The following is a 23,504-nucleotide window of genomic DNA, read 5'->3' as shown; positions in this document are numbered from 1 at the left end:
CAGTTTTGAAAATTTTATTGTAAACTTTTACAAAACCATTTAATATCTGATTCTTTAGATGGGTTCATGAAAAAGGTTTCTTACTGCGTCGAGCTTTCATGTATAAAAAGCTTGGGGCCCAGTCTTGCAAATCTTTATTCACATGAGTAATTCAATTTCAACAAAAAGGCTTACTCTCCAGAAGTAATTTTTCAGGATTAACTACCCTTGGGTGCTCACAACAACTCAATTTGCTTACTGCTTTAAATATCACTTGTTTTTGCAGAGAAACAGGCTTATAGAGAGTGGGTAGGCACTTCACTGCTGACCCTTTTCAGGTCATGGATTATTCAGTGAGACCAGCAGTCTTTTGCTCAACACCATTCAAGCTCACTACTAAGGTGGTACATTTTGAGCTGCATTGCACCTGGCTGTTTAACACTGATGCTGGTGTTGGTTTTATAGTGACGTGAGACATTTAATGTCCCCGATCTGGGATCAGGAGGGCTCGTCAGCCAGATCACGTTGATCAAAATACCTATCAGAGAAACACAATTTGAATATATTGAGGACAAAGTTAGTCTGAGAGAGAGTTAAGACATTGTTCTCCCCTCCCCCCACCCCCAATTAAGTAATTGACAGGGTATTTGCTGTATATTTTTACCGCTCGTTTTTATTCCCAAAATGTTTCTGGCTTCATATAAGTAATTTTAGATTTATTCAAAGGTTCATCATTGATCACGTGCTTCAGATGAGTTTTTTTTTTTTAAATTTTACTTTACCTCTCCTTGAGGAAATTAGTATATGCTTCATTTTCTCCTGGTTTTAAAAGTAAGTCATTTTAACTAAGCAAATGTGTACCACCATATATAAAGTCTTTCCAAAAACAGTTGCAGCCTATATTCCTTAAAAGCTAATCATATAGCCAAGCTATCTGTGCTTGCTGTGTACATAAATTACTCTAAATTCTACTTAATAAAAATGAAGCTTGCAATACCTGCTAACTAAACAGATTAGCAAATTCAGAGCAGACACTTTCTCTTCATTCTTGTTCTCCTGCAACAAAGGAATATGAAGTCTTAGGTCATATGTCTAATATTACTTGGCTGCAGAAAAGGACTGCCATTCTTATGCAATTTGTTGGGTTCCCATAAAAATCCAGTAGTTCATTCTCAATACTTTGCTTTTTCATTCACTTGAGTCTACTATCTATATACTATTAAATCAAATAACTTGGATAAATGCAAACTAAGAATTTTATTTCTCAACAATACTGTCAAGTCATTCCCCACACTATTCTGAATTGTAAGAATTTTCCCCTATTAAATTGTTACTTACCTCTAGTACTCTGACTTCAGAACATCGTCTTGCCAACTGCCGAATTAGGGAGTGGGCTTCAGGCAACAAAGGCTTTTCAAGACATGCCAACAAAGCATAAAGCCATCTGCCCTAAGTGGATTTAAATAGAAGTACAGCTTGCTATTTTCCAAATCAATTTTTACCATAATTAATTGGTAACACACCAAGGTCCCATACATTGCTATCCATTGCTATTGTTCTGAATGCTAGTGGTGACCAATATCTGGTCCAAGAACACACATGCATTAATAAATATTGTCATGATAGAGAGGAGCTAGGGAAAAAAGTTTCAAAGTCTGTTTTAATACAGTGTGTGTGCTCCCTAGGGCATACCTACGGAGACAAGTTACCATTGTTATGAAAATAAATTTGAGTTTCCTGATATTTATTTTAAATATACAACTCTTCACTAAGTTAGTTTATAGGTAGATAGAATAAATTAAAAATTACCAGTTCTGGAGTAAACTCTTTCTCTCCAAACCAGTTTATCAGATATTCCAGGACGCTAGTTACTGTTGCCTTTTAAAAGAGGAAAAAAGAAAAAAACACCTGAAAAGGAAGAATGACTACGTATAACAGTCATTGCACCAATTTTTGATGATTATAGTTTACAAAGAACTATATCAAAAGCAAACAGAAGCATGACTTCACTTTTCATTAGATATAAACAAGTGTCATTTCACTCTCTATGGTGCATCTAGACACGCATTTATTTCAGTCTGAAACTTGATATAAAGGAGAAAGGAAATTTCAGGACAGATGTTACTGATATTGGAAAGGACTGTGAATATATAGTAAAAGGAGGAAATGATGCCCAAAGTGGACCACAATACTTAAAACTAAAATCAGAGGTATAGAAAGACTTTCATGTCAGACACTGAAAAAATTCAGACTGTTTAGAGATGATTAACAGGGGACATAATAGTATGAGGAGGAGGAGGAGGGGCTTCCATGACTGTTCAAAATTCCACAAAACATTCCACATGCTGTTCTCTGGGTGGCTTGTAATATCTGGGATAAAATTCCATCAACGGAGGAGTGGAGACGGCCTACAGGCAGACACCCTATTACAAGGGTTCATGAAGTCTGTTCCGACGTCGGACTTTTTGCCCATCAAGCCCTTGCAGCCACACAGGAATGGACCAAATGGTGAACAATCACTACAGCCAACCCTTTGGTTAAGTGTTGAAGTAGTAGTAGCAGTGGTGAGGTAAGCAATGTTATTAAACATCACATCTGTTGTGTTTGTTCTCTCATCCTCTCTTCAGGAGGAGAAGCATGTGCAGTGGAGTGAATTGTTTTGGTGGGGTTTTTATTATTATTTTTTAAGCCACAAGCATGAGAATGTGTCTTCAGTACCAGCAACAATAATAAAAAGTAGTTCATGTGAACAAAAAAACATTTCTATTTAAACACTAATTATCAATGAGGAAAGGGTAGAGATTTGATGTGTTAGTTTTACCAAGTAAGACTCTAGTGGCAGGTAGCAGTAATGCCTCAAACAAGTTTTATGGTATAAATTATTGTTTCCTTTAATACAGTGACACTCAGAGGGGATATCCATGGAATTAATAGGAAAACTATAGAAAAAGTAAATATTTTTGGTGAGAAATATTTTATTCTCATAAGTAGAAACATAGACTTACCTGATTCATTCTGCTAACAATACTTAAAAAAGGGGGAAAACCGATCTGAAAAGAAAAATCATGGTGGAACTGAAATATATAAAGTAAACTTCCCAACAAATACCCTTGTATTTTAAGATTTAAATTAGAACCGAGTTTGAAAATGAGGACATAAATCCACTTCATATTTTTCATTGTAAAGGGTTTTCAAAGCATACTAAGTACTAATTTCGAAAATACCAGTTACAATTAATAATGGGAAGAGCAATAAATACTCTTGGGGGAATTCTGCACCAAAAAATAAAAATTTTTGTGCACATTATAAAATTCTGCATATTTTGTCAAAACAACACTATATAATCACACCAGTTTCCATTATTTTTGAATTATTTCAAAATATCTGTCAGTAACTATGTCTGTAACAAAACAGACAATTTTTTTTCCCCAGGAGCAGAGAGTTAAAGAAACCCCTATGACAACCCAGTTCCTGTTTCTCTGCCCCCTACTCCCCAGAGCCCAGCTAGGGGGCCAGATACCCATAACCCCTTCCTCTCCCCCTCCCCGAGCCCAGCTGCGGGACCCCCCCCCCCCACCTCAGAGCCTAGCCACGGGGCGCCCCCCAACCAAGTCACTCGCATGCACCCCCTACTCTTCCAGAGCCCAGGGATCCAGAGAGAGAAACAGCATGATGCTGGGTTCTGGGCTTGTGTGGAGTTTCCTGCACGCCATCTCCTTCCTGCAGGACGTGCTGGGAAATGCAGCTGCAGGAAACCCTCCAGCTCCTCCCCCCACCCCTCCAGCAGTGTCTTCAATTTGTGAGCTGGGTTCTGCCATGTCCAGTGCCCCGTAATGGCGGCCAGCAGCTCTGTAGCCCATTTCTAGGGGGGGGGGGGGGAACGAAATTCTGTGCAGAACATTAACTTCTGTGCATATTTTGCATTGTGCAGTGGCACAGAATTCCCCAAGAGTAAACAAAGCAAACATAAGCAGTAAAAAATAGCTATTCATCTAAATGTTACCAAATACTGGGAGAGGCAACAGATTTTAAAAGGACAACTTGAATTTCTTTAAATTGCAATTTTTTAAAAAAAGTTATTGTTTGAGTCATAGACTCTTTAAATAAGTCCTGAATTTTTATAAGTGTTTTCTGGCTCTCTGATGTTTACTAAGGGCCTTTTGGGCATGTCCAAGAGCAACAACAAACATGCCTGAGCACACCTCTCCACCTACCTCTCTGTATACAGACATGCTCACCCGAACTCCTTCCTCTGTGTACAGACCCATGCCTGATGCCTCCGTGGCTTCAGCTTTGCTGCTACCACTACTAGTAAGCACACTCTTAAAAGGCTTAGGGAATAACATATAAGAGTTCCCCGGAGACTGGTCTGCACAGGAGACAAACTGCAACTGACCATCAACAAACAATGGAGACTATGCAGAAAATGCTGTTAAACACACAAAATAAAACATGGTCTCTAACATGTTTCAGTTAATAGTAATCCTAAGAGTAACTTACAGTAGTAGATACATAATTTTCAGATGGAAATATAAAATCAGATTCTCTGCTTCACCAAGTTTCCACTTAACATAGCAGGGAGGTGTGCAGCATGTTCATTACAGAGCCTGTTTTGGATTCAGATTGGATCTGCACTGAGCCCAACACATCAGGACAGTTTCTGGAAGCTGCTAATGAGACATAACAGCCAAGAACTAAGAAGGAGCTTGAATACTCTTATTGAAAGTGATACCTACCTTAATGTAATCAATTCCTAGGTTTTCATTACCAGACACTGCAATAGCTGCTTCCGAATATAACTTTTCACCCAGACAAAACAGTTTCCAGCCTTCTTCATCCTCAGATTTTGGCTGAAAAAGGTAAATAAGAGTGGGCTACTTTTCATATGATATTATGATTCAGTATTTTCATTACATAAGTTATATATTTTCAAACAATTTATAACTCTGGTAATCCTGATTTGCAGTTAAACACAATTACTAAAGCACCACCATTATCAGCATAAAACAATTTAACAGTAAAAGAAAGATGTTCACAAAATGTGTTATAAAATTCACTCACCATTGTAACATTGCTGTCCAAATGTTGTGCCTTCCAATGATTTCGGTGTTTATTCAAACTCTGTAGGATTAAAATAATTAAGCCTGATTATTGTTTATAATATAATGATTTTATTCTAGTCAAAGTAGCTTTCCATCTCCAAATTGCTTTAATTGGGCCTCCATAACCATAAAAAAACCCAATTCAATACCATTATAATGGTTATTTTTCTTTTAGAAAAAGTACATTGCATGTTGCTGTAAAAATATGGTAAATAATTGATCAAATTATTAATGTATTTCTTTTAATATAACAATGTATTGCAAGTTGTAAGTTTCAATTTACTATTTTATAACCTGTAGAGAGAGATGAAATATGAATAAAATTTGTTGGTTAGTCTACTCAAAATTTTACTTTAAATACTCCTTCATTTATATAGCTTTGACAGTCTCTAGAACCATAATTTTAACACTATTAATCCTTTAAAATGTTTACTAAAGGTAAACAATCTTAAGGTAGCAATCTTAAGAAAAAGAGTTTTCAGTTCTTGAAAGACTGCCCTTGCTTCTGTTTTGAGATTTTAAATGAGGAGCTTTCACCTTCATAAGCCAACTTTCTCCTTCTTCTGGATCTGGCAGAGTTATCACGTGTTTGATAATCTTGCCCTAGAAATAAGCCTCAACAAGTACTGCAGTATCCTAAATGAGGGGAACACTGGCTGAAGAGAACCAAAACCTTGTTTCAACACAAACACTAGGTATAGCAAGAAAACAACCATGAGTAAGAGATTAGATGTATTTAGATTCTCAATCCAGTATGGGTCAAGGACCTTCACAGCATCAAAATACCTCTTTGAAAGTAGATGTATAAAGTTTGTCCAAAACTAAAATGGCCTGCTATGACAGTATTCTGGAGATTGAAGTTTAAACCTTTGGAATTCAAGGTATGTTTTCCAACCAGTGATTGTTATTGTAGCAAAGTTTTTTTTGTTTTGTTGTGTTTTGTTTTTTAAGCAGGCACCATGAGACCAGAACTCTGCTAAAAATCAGAAGGCATGACAGATTTTATACAAACATAATGATAGCATAGAGGTCTAGCCTTCTGATTCTTCTTCACTAACTACTCTTGCATGTTTACATGGATACTAACACCAATTCTTTTCCTTCCCCTCCATGCTAATTCTGTTAAGAGGTAAAAGAGGTCAGCATTTAACACGCTGCAATAGAAATGCTATATGTTTTAAGTCACTTAAGATCTTAGAGTATTGAAACTTTGTGATAAGTTTACTATCTAGTTTACTATTTGTTTACTTTTTGAATTTTACTCAGCTTGGATTGTGGGGGAGGGGGGGAGAGAGAAAGGCTATTCAGTTTCCCTTTCTAGTTTTCATACAATGGGGCAACTTGCAAGCACTGTATGGAAAATGTAAGATATGACCATCAGATCTGTGCAGATGGACCTTTCTACCTAGATGGAATCCTACTGAAGTCAATGGGTTCTTGTATGGGTGTAAGGTACTGTCCATGAGCCCAATTACTGGACTGGGACCCAAATGTTTTTATTTTGATCTTAATAGTTCATTAAAACATTCCTAAAAAAATGACAAAATGTAGTATTAATGTTAGCTACAAGAAAACCCTAAGCTTTGCCCTCAACTACTTGACAGAGACCCTATAAATACACAAATATCATCATTTACAAGACTTTGTTCTCAGCCAGCTAAATGTATGATTGCCTGTTTTCTCCAAGAACCTCTTTGGTGCTGGAGTGTCATGATAAATTAGGTTTACCAACCCCCCACCCCCCAAAAGAACCAAGTTTTCCAAAGACAGAGCAGTCATCTACTTTATTTATTATTTTCTACCATAAAATGTTACATCCTATATCTTTCCCCAGAATACTGTAAAGTCCACTCTTCCACCCCAAAAAACCAACACCACCACATTAGATGCCATCATATCCAAACTGCACTAGTTTGTGAACACTCTGTTCTTTACCTGACGAACTGCTGAAAAATGAGACACTTGCTGCTGCTGCCATTTGAGAGTTGGAGAATATCCCTCAGGGGCAGGATGGCATCCTGTAAGCTAAGAAAGCATAGGTAGGATCTTTTTATAACAAGTAATCAACAAACAGACCCCTAAACTAATCAAGTCTAAAACTAAGAATTTCCACTTAAAGTACATGTGAAACTAGAAAGACAAGACAAGAGAAAATTCTACTTTGAGAAAGAAAACAAAACCAGACCCAATTCTCACATTTGACAAAAGAAATGTCATGTTTTAACTGGTGATATGCTGAAGATAGCCAAATGACAGATGTACCCCATTCTCTTACTATTAAGTACTGTTTTCTCATAATGATAGAGGAAATTCTCTAAAATAGAATGGTCATTATTTTTCTTTTTCTGAGTGTTGCTTTAAATAGCTTATTTTGCACAAATACAAATTTTACAGAAATCTCAATCAGATACATTGACTGTCTTACTTCATATCACAAGCAAGTGGATAGCCTGATTTGCACAGAATAAAAGACTGATCTACAAAAATACATTGTTTTAGGGCCCTAAACAGATCTATCACTTCAATTAAGAATGGGCATCTGCCAGCCATATAAGGCATCAGTGCAGAAACAGAAGAATTACTGTTCCAGATCTCCACATAAAACCCCATGAATTTGTAATAAAAATCTAGGAGGCGGAGATGAAAATTTTTAAATGCATGTAGTTAAGTGCCTTTTAGAGGGAGGGATAATGAAAACCCTCTCTAATGACTTCTTGCAGGTGGGATGCTGAAAATTTAGCAAGAATATAGGATGTATCTCTAGATTAAAAGTGAACCCCAAAACTCAAACTAATCCACTACTTTTACAGTTCAGTATTGAGCCAACTCCCTATTTTATTACATTAAACAAGCTCTGAATGATTCACTGGAAGAGACACACAAGCAGGAAATTCCACTATTTTTCCACTAGATACAAGTTAAAGAAAAGTTAATCTGAACTGAAATGTATGTTGAAACTATTTTAATTCAATTTTTTTAAGTACCACATTTTGCTTGACTACATCCCAATTTAATTTTACAAACCCTTAGATTTGGTCTACACTACAAAGTTAGGTCCACGCAAAGCAGCTTATGTTGACCAAGTTTGTGCATATGTCTATGCTTAAATTGGTCTCCCATAGATGTAAGCACCGCATTATGCTGACACAGTAATACCATCTCCCCGAGCGGTGCAGAGCCACAGTCCATGTACTTAGGTCAACACAGTGCGAGGATAGACACAGCATTACTTATAGCAATCCTAACTGTCCTCCAGCAGGTGTCCTATAATGCCCCACACTGACCACTCTGGTCACCATTGTGAACTTCACTGCCCAGGGGTCGCATAAACCGGAAACCCCTACTCCCATTTAAAGCCTTGCAAATTTTTGAAATTCTGTTTCCTGATTGCCTGGCATGATGTACACACCTAGCAGCTTTCCATTGTTGAGTGCAATTGCCCAGCTGACCATGCTGGCTACATACTCCAGATGCACTCCTGCCTGGAGTAGACAGGAGATATTGGATCTCCTGGGCCTGTGTGGAGAAGAGGATGTGCAGGCACAGTTTCAAACCAGCTGTGGAAACATCAATATATACCAGCACATTGCTCAGGGGATGCAAGAGAAGGGACCAGCAGCAGTGCCGCATGAAAGCCAAGGAGCTGTGGCAGGCATACCAGAATGCCAGGGAGACTAACGATCGATCCAGTGCCAAGCCACAGACCTGTCCCTTTTACAACCTCTGAGAACCCAGAGTCACAATCCCTTGGTGTGAACAGCACGGAGGAAGAAGAGTTGGTGGTGGTGGATGAGGAAGAGGAGGAGTATGGGACAGGAAACCAGGGATCCAGCTGCACATCGAGCTAGGACCTGTTTCTGACTCCACTGCAGTCCAGCCAACCCTGGGTAAGTGTGTAGATAAATTTTCAATTACAGGGATGGCACTCCCAAAGTAGCAGGACACATCTTTGGACTTTTCATTAATTTACTCATGATAGAAGAGCTAGTGGTACAACCAAGAGATGTAGAGTTGCTATCTGTTTTTCATTCCCCTCTAGAGTTAGCGGGGGGAAGGTGGAGCGGAGGGGAGGAGATGTGGAGAATATGATCATGTGGAGCAGTTTATGTATGTACACAAGGAGGTCCCTTGAATCCTCCTGAGAGATCTGAATGAAATTTTCATGGAGGTACTCTGCAATCCTCTGCCAAAAGTTTCTAGGGAGGGCTCCCTTATTCCTTCACCATAGGACACCATTCCACAACACCTAGCAATAACTTCAGCAGGCACCACTGCAACACACAGGCTAGCATCATAAAAGCCCAGGCAGCTTCACGACACCAGCAGCAGCTGTCCTCTCTCTGCCTTTGTTACCCTCAGGAGTGAGATATCAGCTAAAATCACCGCAATCCCTGGTGGGCCACCCTCACCATGGCTGGTGCTGCGACTTACACTGTCCACAAGCAATCCCAAGCAGAAGTGAGAATGTAGTGCTTAAAACTTTAGGAGAACAAGGAGAGCGAGTTCACCATCTTAAGGTCCACTTTCTGTAGTGAATATGCTGACAATGTTACCCCTGTGTGATTTGTCTTAAAACAGCTGCCATTACAGCCTTCAGGATCTTCCCCTGCACACCTGCAGAACGCCTGAACCAGAAAAGGAGGAGAAAGAGGACTTGGGATGACATGTTCAATGGGACCCTGCAAGCCAGTGCTGCATTGTATCGTGAGCACAAGGCATGAAGGGTGAACACTATGGACAGCCTGGAGAAGTAAAGAATGGAGAGGGGAAAGGCCCAGGAGTTCCAGCAGGAAAAAGGAGAGAGAGACAGATGCATTAGGACATAATAGGGACTTTCAGGCAGCACAAACAGATGTTGCAGGCTCTGGTGGACCTGCATGTTCAACAATCCCAGGCTCGCCTCCCTCTACAATCCATTGAGTACTCAGTATCAGGAACACCCCTATATCCCACATAACACTCCATGTGGCATCACTCCCCTACCACTCCACCCCAAGGGACATTAAAGACAATCACAGCTTCTCATACGCTGACTTGTAAAAGCCATGGTTGGTGTATGTGTAGCTGAAATGGACATCAACATTTCCCCCCCTTCATAATAAATTAAGAGAACAGAACTTAAGTATGTATTTGTTTTAAAATTGCACAAGGGGGTTTTTTAAAACTAATTTTGTTACAGAATAAAATTATATTATTTGGAAAATAATTCATCTTTATTAGTTCACAACATATGCTGCCAAGTGCTCAGCAGTTCTGAAAGCAACCAATTACCAGTTACTGCACAACGACACACAAATCATAGGCTCATTCACAAACAAAATTAACAGATGAAATGACAATGTTATATTCCTACACGTAATTGCCACAAAATTGCTACCAGGCTACAAAAGAGCAGGACCTGGACAACACCACACACTACTCTGGCTCGCTGTTAAACTGGTCTTAAAAACTGGTTAAAAGTCTCCCTGAGCTGTATACCTCCATGTTGAGCTCTTCTAATACCCCTTGTAATTGGCTGTTCAAATTCAGCAGACAGCTGCTCTACCTCCACTCTCATGGAAACTTTACCCCTTTGCTTCACATATATTATGCAGGACACAGCAAGGAGTTATAACCATTGGGATATTTTTCTCACTGAGGTCCAATCTTGTGAGTAAACAACACCAGCGACCCTTCAAATGACCAAAGGCACATTCAACCGTCATTTGGCACACGCTGAGCCAGTAGCTGAATCATTCCTTGTTGCTGTCGACGTGGCCAGCGTACGGCTTCATGAGTCAGGGAGTAAAAGGAAGATTGGGTCACCCAGGATCGCTATTGGCATTTCAACATTCCTAATGGTAATTGACTGGTCGGGAAAGAAAGTCCCTGTTTGTAGCTTCCTGAACAGTCCTGTGCTCTTAAAGATGCGAGCGTCATGCACGTTCCCTGACCAACTGATGTTGGTGAAGCACCCCTGGTGATCCACCAATGCTTGCATAACCATAGAAGAGTAGCCCTTTCTGTAGATATTCTCAGTGGCAAGGAGGTCTGGTGCCAAAATAGGGATATGCATGCCATCTAGCACGCCATCACAGGTGGGAATCCCATTGCTGCAAATCCATCCACTATGTCCTGCACATTGCCAGGAGTCACAGTCCTCTTAGCAGAAGGCGATGAATGGCTCTGCATGCTTGCATGATAACGGTCCCAGCGGTGGATTTCCCAAATCGAAATTGATTCCAGACTGACTGGTAGCAATCTGGTGTTGCAAGTTTCCACAGTGCGATCACCACTCACTTCTCCCTGTCAGTGCTGCTCTCATTTTGGTGTCCCTGCACTGAAGGGCTGGGGTGAGCTCAGTGCACAAATCCAGGAATGGGGCCTTGTGGATCTGAAAGTTATGCAGCCACTGCTTGTCACCCCAAACTTGCAATATGATGCAACCCCACCAGATCAGTGCTTGTTTCTTGGGCCCAGAAGTGGCAATCCACCATCTGGAGCTGCTCTGTGAACGCCACCAACAACCTTGAATTGGCTTTTGCTATGTTCCACAGCAATCTGTCCTCCAAGGAATTGCCACGGTCCCCACTCATTCGGTTCTTCCTGGGGCTCTGCAAATACTCCAGGATTGTGCACCCTGTGCTTGCAACGTTCATAACAATAGTGCAGAGCTGTGCAGGCTCCATGGTTCTGTCAGAGATGGCAGACAGCGAGGAGGGCTATGTGGGTTTGTGGGATTTTGAAAAAGAGGTGCAAAAGTTATGGATACATATAACATTATGGAATGGAGACAGTAGCAAACTGGGAAGTTGACCCCATGCTCCCAGCTACCCCTTCAGGACTTGTTTCAGCCCCATCATGCACTGCCAAAGCCTCCCAAAAGACAGTGAACACGAGAGTGGCGAGTTGCACAGTGGGATACCTACGCATGCAGCACAGCACTCTGCATTGATTCAAGCACTCCTGATGAGTATGTACACCGCCGAACCAAGGAGCCACGTATGCAGGCACACAAACGACATATACCTCTACCCCGATATAACGCTGTCCTCGGGAGCCAAAAAAATCTTACCGTGTTATAGGTGAAACCGCGTTATATCGAACTTGCTTTGATCCACCGGAGTGCGCAGACCCCCTCCGCCCCCGGAGTGCTGCTTTACGGCGTTATATCCAAATTCGTGTTATATCAGGTCGCATTATATCGGGGTAGAGGGGTACACCAACGTAACTTGAGTCAACATAAGTTTGTAGTGTAGACATGCCATTAAACAAAAATATTTCTCTCTTCTGTTGTGTGATCAACAGAAACAAAAGGGAAACCTGTCAAAACTAAAACTAAGACAACACACTTTCTCCTCTACCATCTCTTAAAGATTGTAGTCTGATCTGCCTCAGTTTCCCATCTACAAAATGGGGATATCATCTCACTGGGGTGTTACGAAGATAAAATCTATTAATGATTGTGAGATACTCAAATAATAAGGTGAGTAAGGCTATAGAAGCATCTAAATAGTTTAGTAATATTAGATTTTAAAAATTATTTATGTTAGAATATTAAATAGATGGTGTCCCCTCTAGAAAGTAAAAAAAAAATACTCTCATTCTAAGGGCCTGATTTAACTCCTATCATCAAAGTTAACTGAAAGATTAGTAACTCCATTGGGAGGTAATCAGTTTTAAGGCTTATCATAAGAAGATAATACAATATCTTTCTATATGTATTTGAAAACAACTCCATCAAGAAAGGAGAAAAAATTTGAGGGAGGGGAAGTGAAAGAGGAAAGTGTCCCAGGTTGTTCAACTTGGAATCATGAAGTAAAATTGAGCAAATGAAAATTTACACCATGAAATATCAGAACAGAGTTTCCAGAAGAGAAATTGTAGAAGCTCCATTATTTGAACCATTTTGAAGGGGACAGGGCAAAGCCCTAGGACACATACAGTAGAGAATAATCCTGTTTGGCTGACCACAACAGATGGACTAGGGTGATTTACCAAAAAAAAATCTTAAACTAGCAACAGGAAAAGACTAAGAACATACTCTGCATTGATATCCTCGTATCTTTCAACTGTAGAAAAGTTTTATGACAACAATGTTTTATAAGCCTTTAAATACAAAATTATTTTAGTTGTATCTGCAGCAAGAAAATATGATCAATTATTTTTGCTGGAGTCACACAAAATATTGTCTTGTATGTTAGAAGTTAGATCAGTTGAATTTTAATGAGACTTCAGTTATCCAGTAATTCACAATCTGGATCTGCAAGACTAGATTCCATTTACTTCTGCAGATTACTTTAAAATTCAGTTACTCTACAACATGTTTGATGCTTACACCATGCATCCAAAAATGTTAATAGACAAACATTTTAATATGAAATCAAAAGCTTTTCTTCCCATTTAACTGTCTACTCTTTTTCTAAAAAAATATTTTTAAAATATATGCATAAATATATATACAATACTTACTGAAATATTCACTGTCTGCTTCTTTCTCAACTTTCTAGGGTCTATCTGTGCCACAACAACATCTGGGCATCGTGCTGCTTCAATCCTTCAAACAGAAATAAAAGGCTATATTTGAAATCCCTCAGCTGTGTCCCTTAGAACCAGAAACTGTCACAGGTTTGGGTTTGCATGAGGAGGTACCTGATCAAATACAAAACACTTGCACAATTCTTAAGTTATGAATTAGTATCTATTAAAGAAAAAAAAAGTTAAAGAAAAATATTTCTTATGGAAGGGTACGGGTTGAGAGTTTTAAAAAGATTTGAGAGTTTACAATGTACGCTATGAATGGTAGACAAGTGCCCTCATGTGAGCCAGTCTGTAGCACAGCCAGGAACAGAATCCAGGACTTCTGATTTCTAGTTCTGTGCTTTAGCCACAAGACATCTTTCAATCATAAATATCAGTAAAGGTCAAAGCTATTAGCAACTGTAGCTAGTAAAATACCATCGTATTCCTTCTGTGCAAAACAGACTACAGTCAAGACTAAGAACTTTCTCTTATTATTTGATTATGCCATAATCTGCCTGTCAAAACATGTGATGATGGATCAGAGAGTGCAGTGGAATTTTAGAAAGTAATAAAGAATATGGTTGCTGTCTGAAATGAGAAACTTATGAATATCAAAACCTGTACCTAGAGTCGGGTAATTTTAGGCTTAAATTTTTAGTATTGTTAAAAATAATCTTGTTCTGAATATTGGTATTAATTTAAATTCTCAGTAAGTTATATCGCTAAATAACATTTGCACCTTGAACACTGATGTTACCTTGTAAGATTTACAAAGTTAAATTAACTATATCAAACTTTGTAATTACTTGTATTATGGTAGCACCTAGAGGAACCAAATGAGTTCACAGCACTTTTGTGATGGGTGCTGTCCAAACACAGAAGAGATAGTTCACGTTCCAGAGAGTTTATAGTTGAAGGCCCCGATCCTGCAACATGTAGAGCATAAACAGGGCAGTTTGTCTTTGCACTTACACATTGCTGGACCAGGACCTAAGAGACAAGACAGCTAAAGTGTTTGGTAAATGGGTTAGGCATAGAGTCTGGGACAGGACCTGGATCTCTTAATTCCCAGTGCAGTGCCTGAACAATACTTATTTCTTAAGGGTATGCCTAGAGAGATTGTGGAATCTAATCATTGGAGATTTTTAAGAGCAGATTAGACAAACACCTGTCAGGAATGGTCTAGATCAGGGGAGGGCAAACTATGGCCTGCGGGCCGGATCCGGCCTAGGGCTTTCAATCCAGCCCACGGGATTGCCAGCTCCGTGGTGCAGCAGGACTAAGGCAGGCTCCCTGCCTACCCTGGCCCTGCAACGCTCCTGGAAGCGGCCGGCACTATGTCCCTGTGGCCCCATGGGGGGAGGGGGCAGAGGGCTCCGTGCATGGCCCTTGCCTACGGGCACTGCCCCCTGCAGTTCCCATGGGCTAGGAATGGGGAACCATAGCCAATGTGAACTTCGGGGGTGGTACCCACAGGTGAGGGCAGAGCCGCCTGCCCCGCTCCACCCCACGGAGCCACTACCGGACATGCTGGTCACTTCCAGGAGCGGTGCAGGGCCAGGGCAGGCAGGGGGCCTGCCTTAGTCCCGCTGCTGCCACTCCGGAGCCACTTGAGGTAAGCGGCACTGGACTGGAACCTGCACCATGAACCCCTCCTGCACCCCAACCCTCTGCCCTGAGCCCCCTCCTGCACCCCACACCTGCCCTGAGCCCCTTCCTGCACACCGCACCCCTTGCCACACTCCTTCCCGCACTCCAACCCCCTGCCCCAGGCCTACATTCATGGCCCTGCATACAATTTCCCCACACAGGTGTGGCCCTCGGGCCAAAAAATTTGCCCACCCCTGATTTAGATAATATAGTCCTGACACGAGTGCAGGAGATTGGACTTCACTAGATGATCTCTCGAGGTCCCTTCCAGTCCTATGATTCTACACTCCCCTGTAAACCTGGGCTCAGACTAAGGGGTGAGATTAGTGAGTTCACAGGACCCACGGTCTAAGAACCACTGGTCTGAGCACTGTTGTGATTCAGGTCCAAGCCCTGTCATTTTGCAGCGGGGATACAGCTCAAGCCTGGATCCCCAGAGGTCTGATCTGAGGCTGCACCCAGGTCCAGCAAATGCAAACCCAGGTTCAGGATGCAGTGCGGACCCACAAGCGGGGAGACCCAGGTTGACAATGCAATGTAGGGGGTGGGGCGGCCCCCACACAGGCTGCGCGCTGGGACCAAGGTGGGCTGGAGCCAGCGCCGCAGCTCGCTCGGCGCGCGAGAGCGACACGGGTCAGGGCACAACTCCCTGCGCCCCCGGCCCCTTCACAGAGGGGGCGCCCAACGGACTCCCAGGCCGGGCGTGCTCGGGAGAGGCGACTCAGCAGCCCCTGCACCTCACCAAGGGGAAGCGAGGCCCGGCCCAGCCCGCAGCTCGGCTCCCCCACGGGGCCAGAGAAGGCCCAGCCCCCAACCAACCCCTCCCCCACTTACTGGACCCGCTTTAAATACTCCGAGGGCGTCCGCGGGGGCATGGTGGGGTCGAAATCCTCCGCGAGGTCACAGTCCCCCACAGGCAGGAGCCGGGGCATCAACTCCTCCACCACGGACTCCATCTCCGCGCGACGGCCGTTGCCCCCCGGGGAGTCGCAGGGCGCAGGCGCGCTGAGGGACGCCGCTTACTCCGCGGCCGCCTGGACTGCTGGTCGAGGAGACAACGCATGCGCGTTGGGGAGGCCGCCCCTTCCGACGCCTGCTGGAGGTCGGTGCAAGCGGAATAGCGCGCTGCCTTTCCCAGGGCTCAGTGGAGGTTGGGACGCCCTCTAGTGGTGCGCCCAAGCTGCCGTTCACATCTCATCCAGCCCTGTCCTGATGCTTCTGGGACCGCCGTTCTCGGAGCTTCTACCCCACCGGCCTGGATTGAAGCATAACTGGACCCAGTGCCTTTTGAGCCTGCAAACGCCATCCCATTACACCATGTGGTCCTTGTTCCAGGCAGTATAGGACACACTGTCTCCTGTTGTAATAATAATTGTGCCCAAGACGGACCATCTGCTCCCAATACAGTGTATAATTTAGTACCATGAACAAAACACTACAGGGTGTATTCTCTTTTAAATACCAATATGCCTTATTTTCCATGCAGTTCCATACTCTCTTGTGACAAAAGGAGGCCACTGTTATGCAATAGGTGCCCAACGAACCACTGCCATGTTAAGTATCAGAGGGGTAGCCGTGTTAGTCTGAATCTGTAAAAAGCAACAGAGGGTTCTGTGGCACCTTTGAGACTAACAGAAGTACTGGGAGCATAAGCTCTGTTGCTTTTCACTGCCATGTTGGTATGGGACCTGCCAAAATAACATTGCAATGTGAACATTGTTATGCACAAACTCAGAAACAATGAAACCTTAGCAAAAGCTTGGTATGTAGCTAGGGTTACCATATTTTGAGCCTCCAAAAGGAGGACACTCCACGTGGCCCCGCCCATGCCCCAACTCCGCCCCTTCCCCAAAGTCCCTGCCCCAACTCCGCCCCCTCCCCTGCTTCCCGCGAACATTTGATTCGCGGGAAGCATGAAGCAGGTAAGGGGTGTGGGGGGGGGGAAGGAGGCGCGGCCCAGTCTGGCCCCCCCGGCGTCTCCAGCCTGGGTCGGCTCGGGCCCTGGGGTGCCGGCCTGGGGCCTGGCCCAGCACCCCTGGCCCGCCCAGCACTGCTGGTCCCCGGCCCGGCCCCCGGGCCCCCGGCCGAGCACCCCCGGCCCGCCCAGCACTGCTGATCCCTGGCCCCCGGCCTGGCACCGCACCGCCGGCCCGGCCCCCGAGCCCCCGACCTGGCACTGCACCGCGCCCGAGCCCCCAGCCCGGCACCGCACCGCTGGCCTGGCACCCGAGCCGCCGGCCTGGCCCCCGAGCCCCCGGCCCGGCCCCCAAGCCTCCGGCCCGGCACGTCCGGCCCCCGAGCCTCCAGCCCGGCACCGCCGGCCCCCGAGCCCCCGCATGTCCCGATTTTCCCGGACATGTCCGGCTTTTGGGGATTTCCCCCCGGACGGGGATTTGGAGCCCAAAAAGCCGGACATGTCCGGGAAAATCCGGACGTATGGTAACCCTAATGTAGCTCTCAGCCTGGAAACAGAATGGGAGTAAAATGTGCACAGACAGACACATCTGCAGAGAACTGCCATGTACTAACTTTATAATTCAGAGGCACACTTGCCCACTTCTTTACTGACCACAGGCCATCTCTTGATATAATTTCTGGACCCAGAAACACACTAAGGCAACTTTGCCACTGCACTTCAACCCAGAACCAGGTGTACCACAGCTTTCCCTTCATTTTAACAGCCCTGATCAGACACCTTTTCACACTTTAGTACACTTGGCGTACAGATCTACAGACTGAGTTTGCTGTCACTATGGACACTAATGAATGGCAGAATGAAATGTAACAGTTGGCCAAGAGATTTATGTCTCATCATTGCCTTTTGCGGGCTGATGTATCACAGTGGAATGATGGATTGGGATTGAAGATAGAAAGGAGGAAGTTTCTACATCATCCCTGTGAGAAAACCTCTTGAAGGGCTAACCTTTGGCTTAACACACAGAAATACCAAGCAATACTGTATATACCAAGCACACTTGTGCCCAAATAGTTCTCTGATGTTAATACACAAATGACAAAGCAATTAAATCTCCAAAATGCCATTGAATCTATTTAGCTCTTTAACAACTATTTTAAAGGACCAAACCCAGAGTTCTAACCTAAATTTCAGCATTAGCAAGTGTTTCTTTCAGCACCAGTGCTTAAGATTCAATCTTTCTCCATTTAAGTCAATGGAAGTGTTGCCATTAGTAAATTATTTCTTGATTTCAAAATTTGCCTCATCTGGCAGCTCCCCTTGCTTTCTGTAAAAGCAGAAGGAAAGATCAGTGTAACTAGGAGATTGACAGGAACTGGACTTTTATATACAGGGATCCATTGCCAGTCTTTTGCGCCATGTCTCAGAGAAATAAACTAACCTTCTTTAGTAAATCTTCAGACTAGCTGTTTTATTTCAGGCTGACACCTCCATCAAGTGAGTACACATTTCAGCCAAATGACACATACACACAAGCCATCTTAAATGAAGGCAAAGGGACATTTAAAAAACAAACAACAATGTATGTTATAGAGACCATAAAACTTTCTCAGTCCTCCATGTCAAATGATAATAATGATACTTCCCTCCTCTGCAAAACTCTTTGAGATCTATGGATAAAAAGCACTATACGATCTAGATATTAAGTATTAATAATAATATTAATAATTAATAATTAAACATAGTGCTTGCTCTAGGCAATGATACAAATATCTTATATATTTATTCCTAAAGGGTCAGTGCAAGGATTTTTAAATTTTACTACACATTGCATTTATTGTATTTAAAAAAAACTATTTGAAAGGCACTTTTGGTTGTTTCTTCTATATTTGAGCAGTTCTGAACAAGCAATGACCTTCAATTTTCCTCTCCATTCATTTTTATTTGCTTTTAAGGTGTGTCTCATAACCATTTATGTGTAACAGGCAGCTTTACTCTGAAACCAGGATGTAACTTCCTATTAGTGCATGTGACAAGTGTGAACATCACTTGAAATAAGACCTGCTTAATCAAAAGTACATTGGCATTTTAGGAGAGTTTGACATAGTGGTAAAGGTAAAACCTTAACTTTGTCAATATATAAATGGATTTCTTGAAAATATTCAGATTTTAGGATCTATGATTTTATCTGGTGTGAAGACAAGAATTATAAAAAGAGAGAATCAGGGATTTTGATGTAGCAAGTGTAAACTTACATGACTTTTTAATGATCTAGATGATTTTTTCCCTGAACATTTCTAATGCTGCTTTTTGAAGGTGAATAACATACTTTGAACTAATTACTTAGTTTTAAACGGACTGTTACAGGAAACACTGGTGGTTTTCCTAGGACTATCAAGAGTATCAAATAACAAGACTTAACAACGGAATTCATGCAATATCTGGTAGAGCAAAATATGATTCAGTGGATGAAGATGAGAAAACAATCAGAGCTGAATATTCTTTCTCCTTACCAACTGCCTAGGAGTTATAAAGGAGTAATTTCTTGAAGAAGACGTGAGTTGCCACCTGTTGATGTGAACTGATAATTCAAAATCTAACACACTAATCTGTAATATATTGCAATAAGGTAAGAAAAATAAAGTAGAATTACTATATATTGTAACACCAGGGGATGACAGAAAAGAGATTTTCTGATTGTGTGTGCTTGCTGGTTTTGGACCCGTTTATCCATTCCATCTATGTATCTATGTGTCCATCCAGGTACTTTTGCTTCCCTCTGAGGCCCCACCACCATAAAATCTGTGCATCTTCCTGAAGGGCTCTTCAGGGCACAAGAAATGTGGGACTGGGCCCTTATAAAATTAAATATTTATTTGTACAAGGATTGGTAACAAAACTATTTTATACCGCTTATCCTCACTGGGCTTTCACTATATTGTATCCTCCTGATTTTCCTTCTTCATCTCTGACCATTTTTTCAATGACTCTGTTGTCAAATCCTGCTCTCTGCTGCTGTCTACAGGGGTACTCCAGGGCTCTGTCCTTGACCCTCATTTCTTTTCCCTTTACACCCTTTCTTTGGGCAATCACCATATCTGAGCACTCTCAGAAACCATAATATTGAGGGAGTTTTTCATCTGTTTTAACGGCACCTGCCAAGGAACTATTTGGGCTCCAGCCTTTTTTTTTTGCAGGATGGGGAGTCTGCATACCCTCAACTCACAGCTCACTATTTTCTCCAACTGACAGTGTGATCAGAAAAAAGAACAGGAGTACTTGTGGCACCTTAGAGACTAACACATTTATTTGAGCGTAAGCTTTCGTGGGCTACAGCCCACTTCATCGGATGCATACAATGAAACATATAGTGAGGAGATATATATACATACAGAGAACATGAAAAGGTGGGAGTTGCCCAACCAACTCTAAGAGGCTAATTAAATAAGATAAGCTATTGTCAGCAGGAGAAAAAAGTTTTCATGTTCTCTGTATGTATATATATCTCCTTACTATGTTTCATTCTATGCATCCGATGAAGTGGGCTATAGCCCACGAAAGCTTATGTTCAAATAAATTTGTTAGTCTCTAAGGTGCCACAAGTACTCCTGTTCTTTTTGCGGATACAGACTAACATGGCTGCTACTATGAAAAGTGTGATCAGAGTGTGTGTAGGGGAACTCAGAATCTCTCTATTCAGGCAGCGTGGGCCCCTGTTTTTGTCTGCAAGCCTCTTAAATCATGAAGCCAGCCTGGTCATTCAGACCATAAGATGACTGGTGAATAATAGTGAAGATAGTAATTGTGTAGAATTTCACCACAACCACAGTTAAAGTACAAATAATGGAGGAATGAGGTCATGGTCACCCATAATTGATTCACTGATACTAGATAAAGCAACAGAGGGTCCTGTGGCACCTTTAAGACTAACAGAAGTATTGGGAGCATAAGCTTTCGTGGGTAAGAACCTCATTTCTTCAGATGTCTTCAGACTAACATGGCTACCCCTCTGATACTTGATACTAGATAGTTATTACCATGACACATATATTTTCAGATTCTGTGAGAAAAAGTGCAAGAGCGATGATAAGTGTTTTGCTCCCCACAATTAATAAGATTCCTCAGAAAAGACTTCAGTTACTGCTTTGTCCAGGACATTTTAATCCTCTTTCTCAGAATTGTTGGTTAAAATCATTGTGGCATGGTAACATTGCTTTGCAAACCAAATTACCATAACAATTTTGTCTTGGAAGAAAACAAAAACTGATACAGTAGCTTGTAGCCTAAAGAAAAACTCTGATACATTGAGGGCTAAATGCTATTGTTACTTGCTAAAGTATTTTGGAAAATTTGCATTTAAACAAATTCATTTGGGAACATAATCAGGGATAGGTCATATGAAGAAATGAAAAGTGTAATAATATCTTGTTTTATTAGGTATCTCCTTGAATATAAATCTTACTCCTTGGATACTTAGTCGATCACTTCTGATGTCCCCTCCATAGGTGCTGACTCCATGGGTGCTCCAGGGCCTCGCCAATCAGCAGCTCCTCCCATCCACCAAGGATCAGATGTTCAGTGGAGGGCAGGAGGTGCTGGGGGCAGGATCAGGAGCAGAAAGAAGCAGAGCGAGGGTGTGGTCAGGGCCGGTGCAACCCATTAGGCGACCTAGGCGGTCACCTAGGGCGCTGCGATTTGGGGGGTGGCGACCGCAGCGGTATTTCGGCAGCGGGACCTTCCGCCGCCTCTGTGGTGGGGGGGCATTTCGGGGTGGGACCTTCTGCTGCCTAGGACGGCGGAAAAGCTGGCGGCGCTCCTGGGTGTGGTGCACTCGGGGGTGGGGGGAGAACGGGGCAGGAAGAGGCAGGGGCAGGGTGGGGACGGAGTGGGGGTGGGAAGAGGCGGGGCAGGGATGGGGCTTTGGGGGAAGGGGTGGAGTGGGAGCAGGTCCTGGGGTGGAGCGGTGGGTTGAGCATCCCCCAGGAAATCAGAAATTCAGCATCTCGGTCCCCTCTACCATTTCATTATTATTATATATGATTATTGACATACACTTCTATTACTATATACAAATATTTAAAATGGTTAAACATTGTGTTTCAAATAAACGATAGTAATTCATAGGGTAAAATTAACAAATGCATAACAGAAGTTTCATTAAAATATACATACAAGCTATCTGGTACCATTACTCTGAAATAAGTGAGAGGTTTGAAGTGTTTGCTTGTCTCTTCCACCAACAGAAGTTGGTCCAATAAAAAAATATTACCTCACCCACCTTGTTTCTCTCATAACTAAGAGGTGACAGTTAGATTTATGAAATAAAATAATCTATTGAAATATAGCACATACAAGCTTATGCTAAAACTAAAATAATACAGTCTTGCCAATTTAAAATAACAAATAGGTATTCTGTTTTAAATTTATTTTGGTAAGCTGTAACAAGACAAAATAATTGTGCCTGGAAGAAATAAAGCAGATTATTTGTGGAAACTAACCACTGATATTTGGAACATGGATCAATTATTGATCTAAACGGGGATACTCTGTATTCTTTCTTAACATAATGTATTATACTTTTAGAAATAACAAAAGGAGTATTGCTTCTACACAACAGACAAGCAGCCTAAACAAATCATAAAGAGAGTAATTTTGAAATCAGTGACAAAAAGCAATTCTGAGAAAACATTCATACCACCTTACAGAATAAAAAGCACCCAAAACATCTATTAAGTACAAATCCTAAAAGATAGGCAACATGCAAAGTGAATTTGTGGAACCTGGGAATGTTCTAGCTGTCTTCTCTGTACAGAGACTTTACCTGAAACGTACCATAGAGTAGAAAGAGGATTGAGAAGAAAAATGTATACAAATACATACATATATACACACACACATGCATATGTGTATGTATATAAAATAAATAAATGGTAATATAATGGTTTCACAATACCATCTAACTATAGAAATATAATCAAATCTGTGGTAGAAATAAATATCACAATAGAACATCATAGTTAGCTAAGGGCAGGTCTTCACTACGGGGGGGGGGTCGATTTAATATACGCAAATTCAGCTACGTGAATAGCGTAGCTGAATTCGACCTATCGGAGCCGACATACCCCACTGTGAGGACGGCGGTAAAATTGACTTCCGCGGCTCCCTGTCGACGGCGTTCACTCCCACCTCCGCTGATGGAGTAAGAGCATCGATTCGGGGCTCAATTGTCGCGTCCTGACGAGACGCGATAATTCGATCCCCGAGAGATCGATTTCTACCCGCCTGAAGACCTAGCCTAAGTTGAAAAAGTGAAGAAAGGTAAAAGCTCCCTCTGGTGGTTGTTGATCAAAAAATAA

At 42.3% G+C, this 23,504-nt stretch overlaps 1 protein-coding gene across 3 annotated transcripts; it reads right to left on the bottom strand.

The window, feature by feature from the left end:
* GEMIN2 (gem nuclear organelle associated protein 2) lies at nucleotides 1–23,349 on the bottom strand. 3 transcript variants are annotated; one of them, XM_065595530.1, is made up of 11 exons: nucleotides 23,271–23,349; nucleotides 16,068–16,625; nucleotides 13,533–13,617; nucleotides 7,017–7,106; nucleotides 5,041–5,100; nucleotides 4,716–4,829; nucleotides 2,985–3,029; nucleotides 1,789–1,857; nucleotides 1,318–1,428; nucleotides 977–1,035; nucleotides 1–517 (listed from the first exon to the last, which is right to left on the bottom strand). In XM_065595530.1, the coding sequence occupies exons 2-11, from the start codon at nucleotides 16,187–16,189 to the stop codon at nucleotides 478–480; spliced, it is 795 nt and encodes a 264-aa protein (XP_065451602.1). In that variant the 5' UTR covers nucleotides 16,190–16,625; nucleotides 23,271–23,349; the 3' UTR covers nucleotides 1–477. The 3 variants fall into 3 exon arrangements, with proteins under 3 accessions (XP_065451602.1, XP_065451603.1, XP_042714427.1); XM_065595531.1 differs by lacking the exon at nucleotides 23,271–23,349 and adding an exon at nucleotides 4,194–4,370 and having other exon boundaries at nucleotides 16,068–16,313; XM_042858493.2 differs by lacking the exons at nucleotides 7,017–7,106; nucleotides 23,271–23,349 and having other exon boundaries at nucleotides 16,068–16,306.
* Nucleotides 23,350–23,504: the final 155 nt, after the last annotated feature.

Source organism: Chrysemys picta, chromosome 4, assembly GCF_011386835.1.
Source record: "Chrysemys picta bellii isolate R12L10 chromosome 4, ASM1138683v2, whole genome shotgun sequence".
Taxonomy (NCBI): domain Eukaryota; kingdom Metazoa; phylum Chordata; order Testudines; family Emydidae; genus Chrysemys; species Chrysemys picta.
The sequence above is the reverse complement of the archived record's forward strand: the minus strand, read 5'-3'. Positions and strand labels throughout refer to the sequence as shown.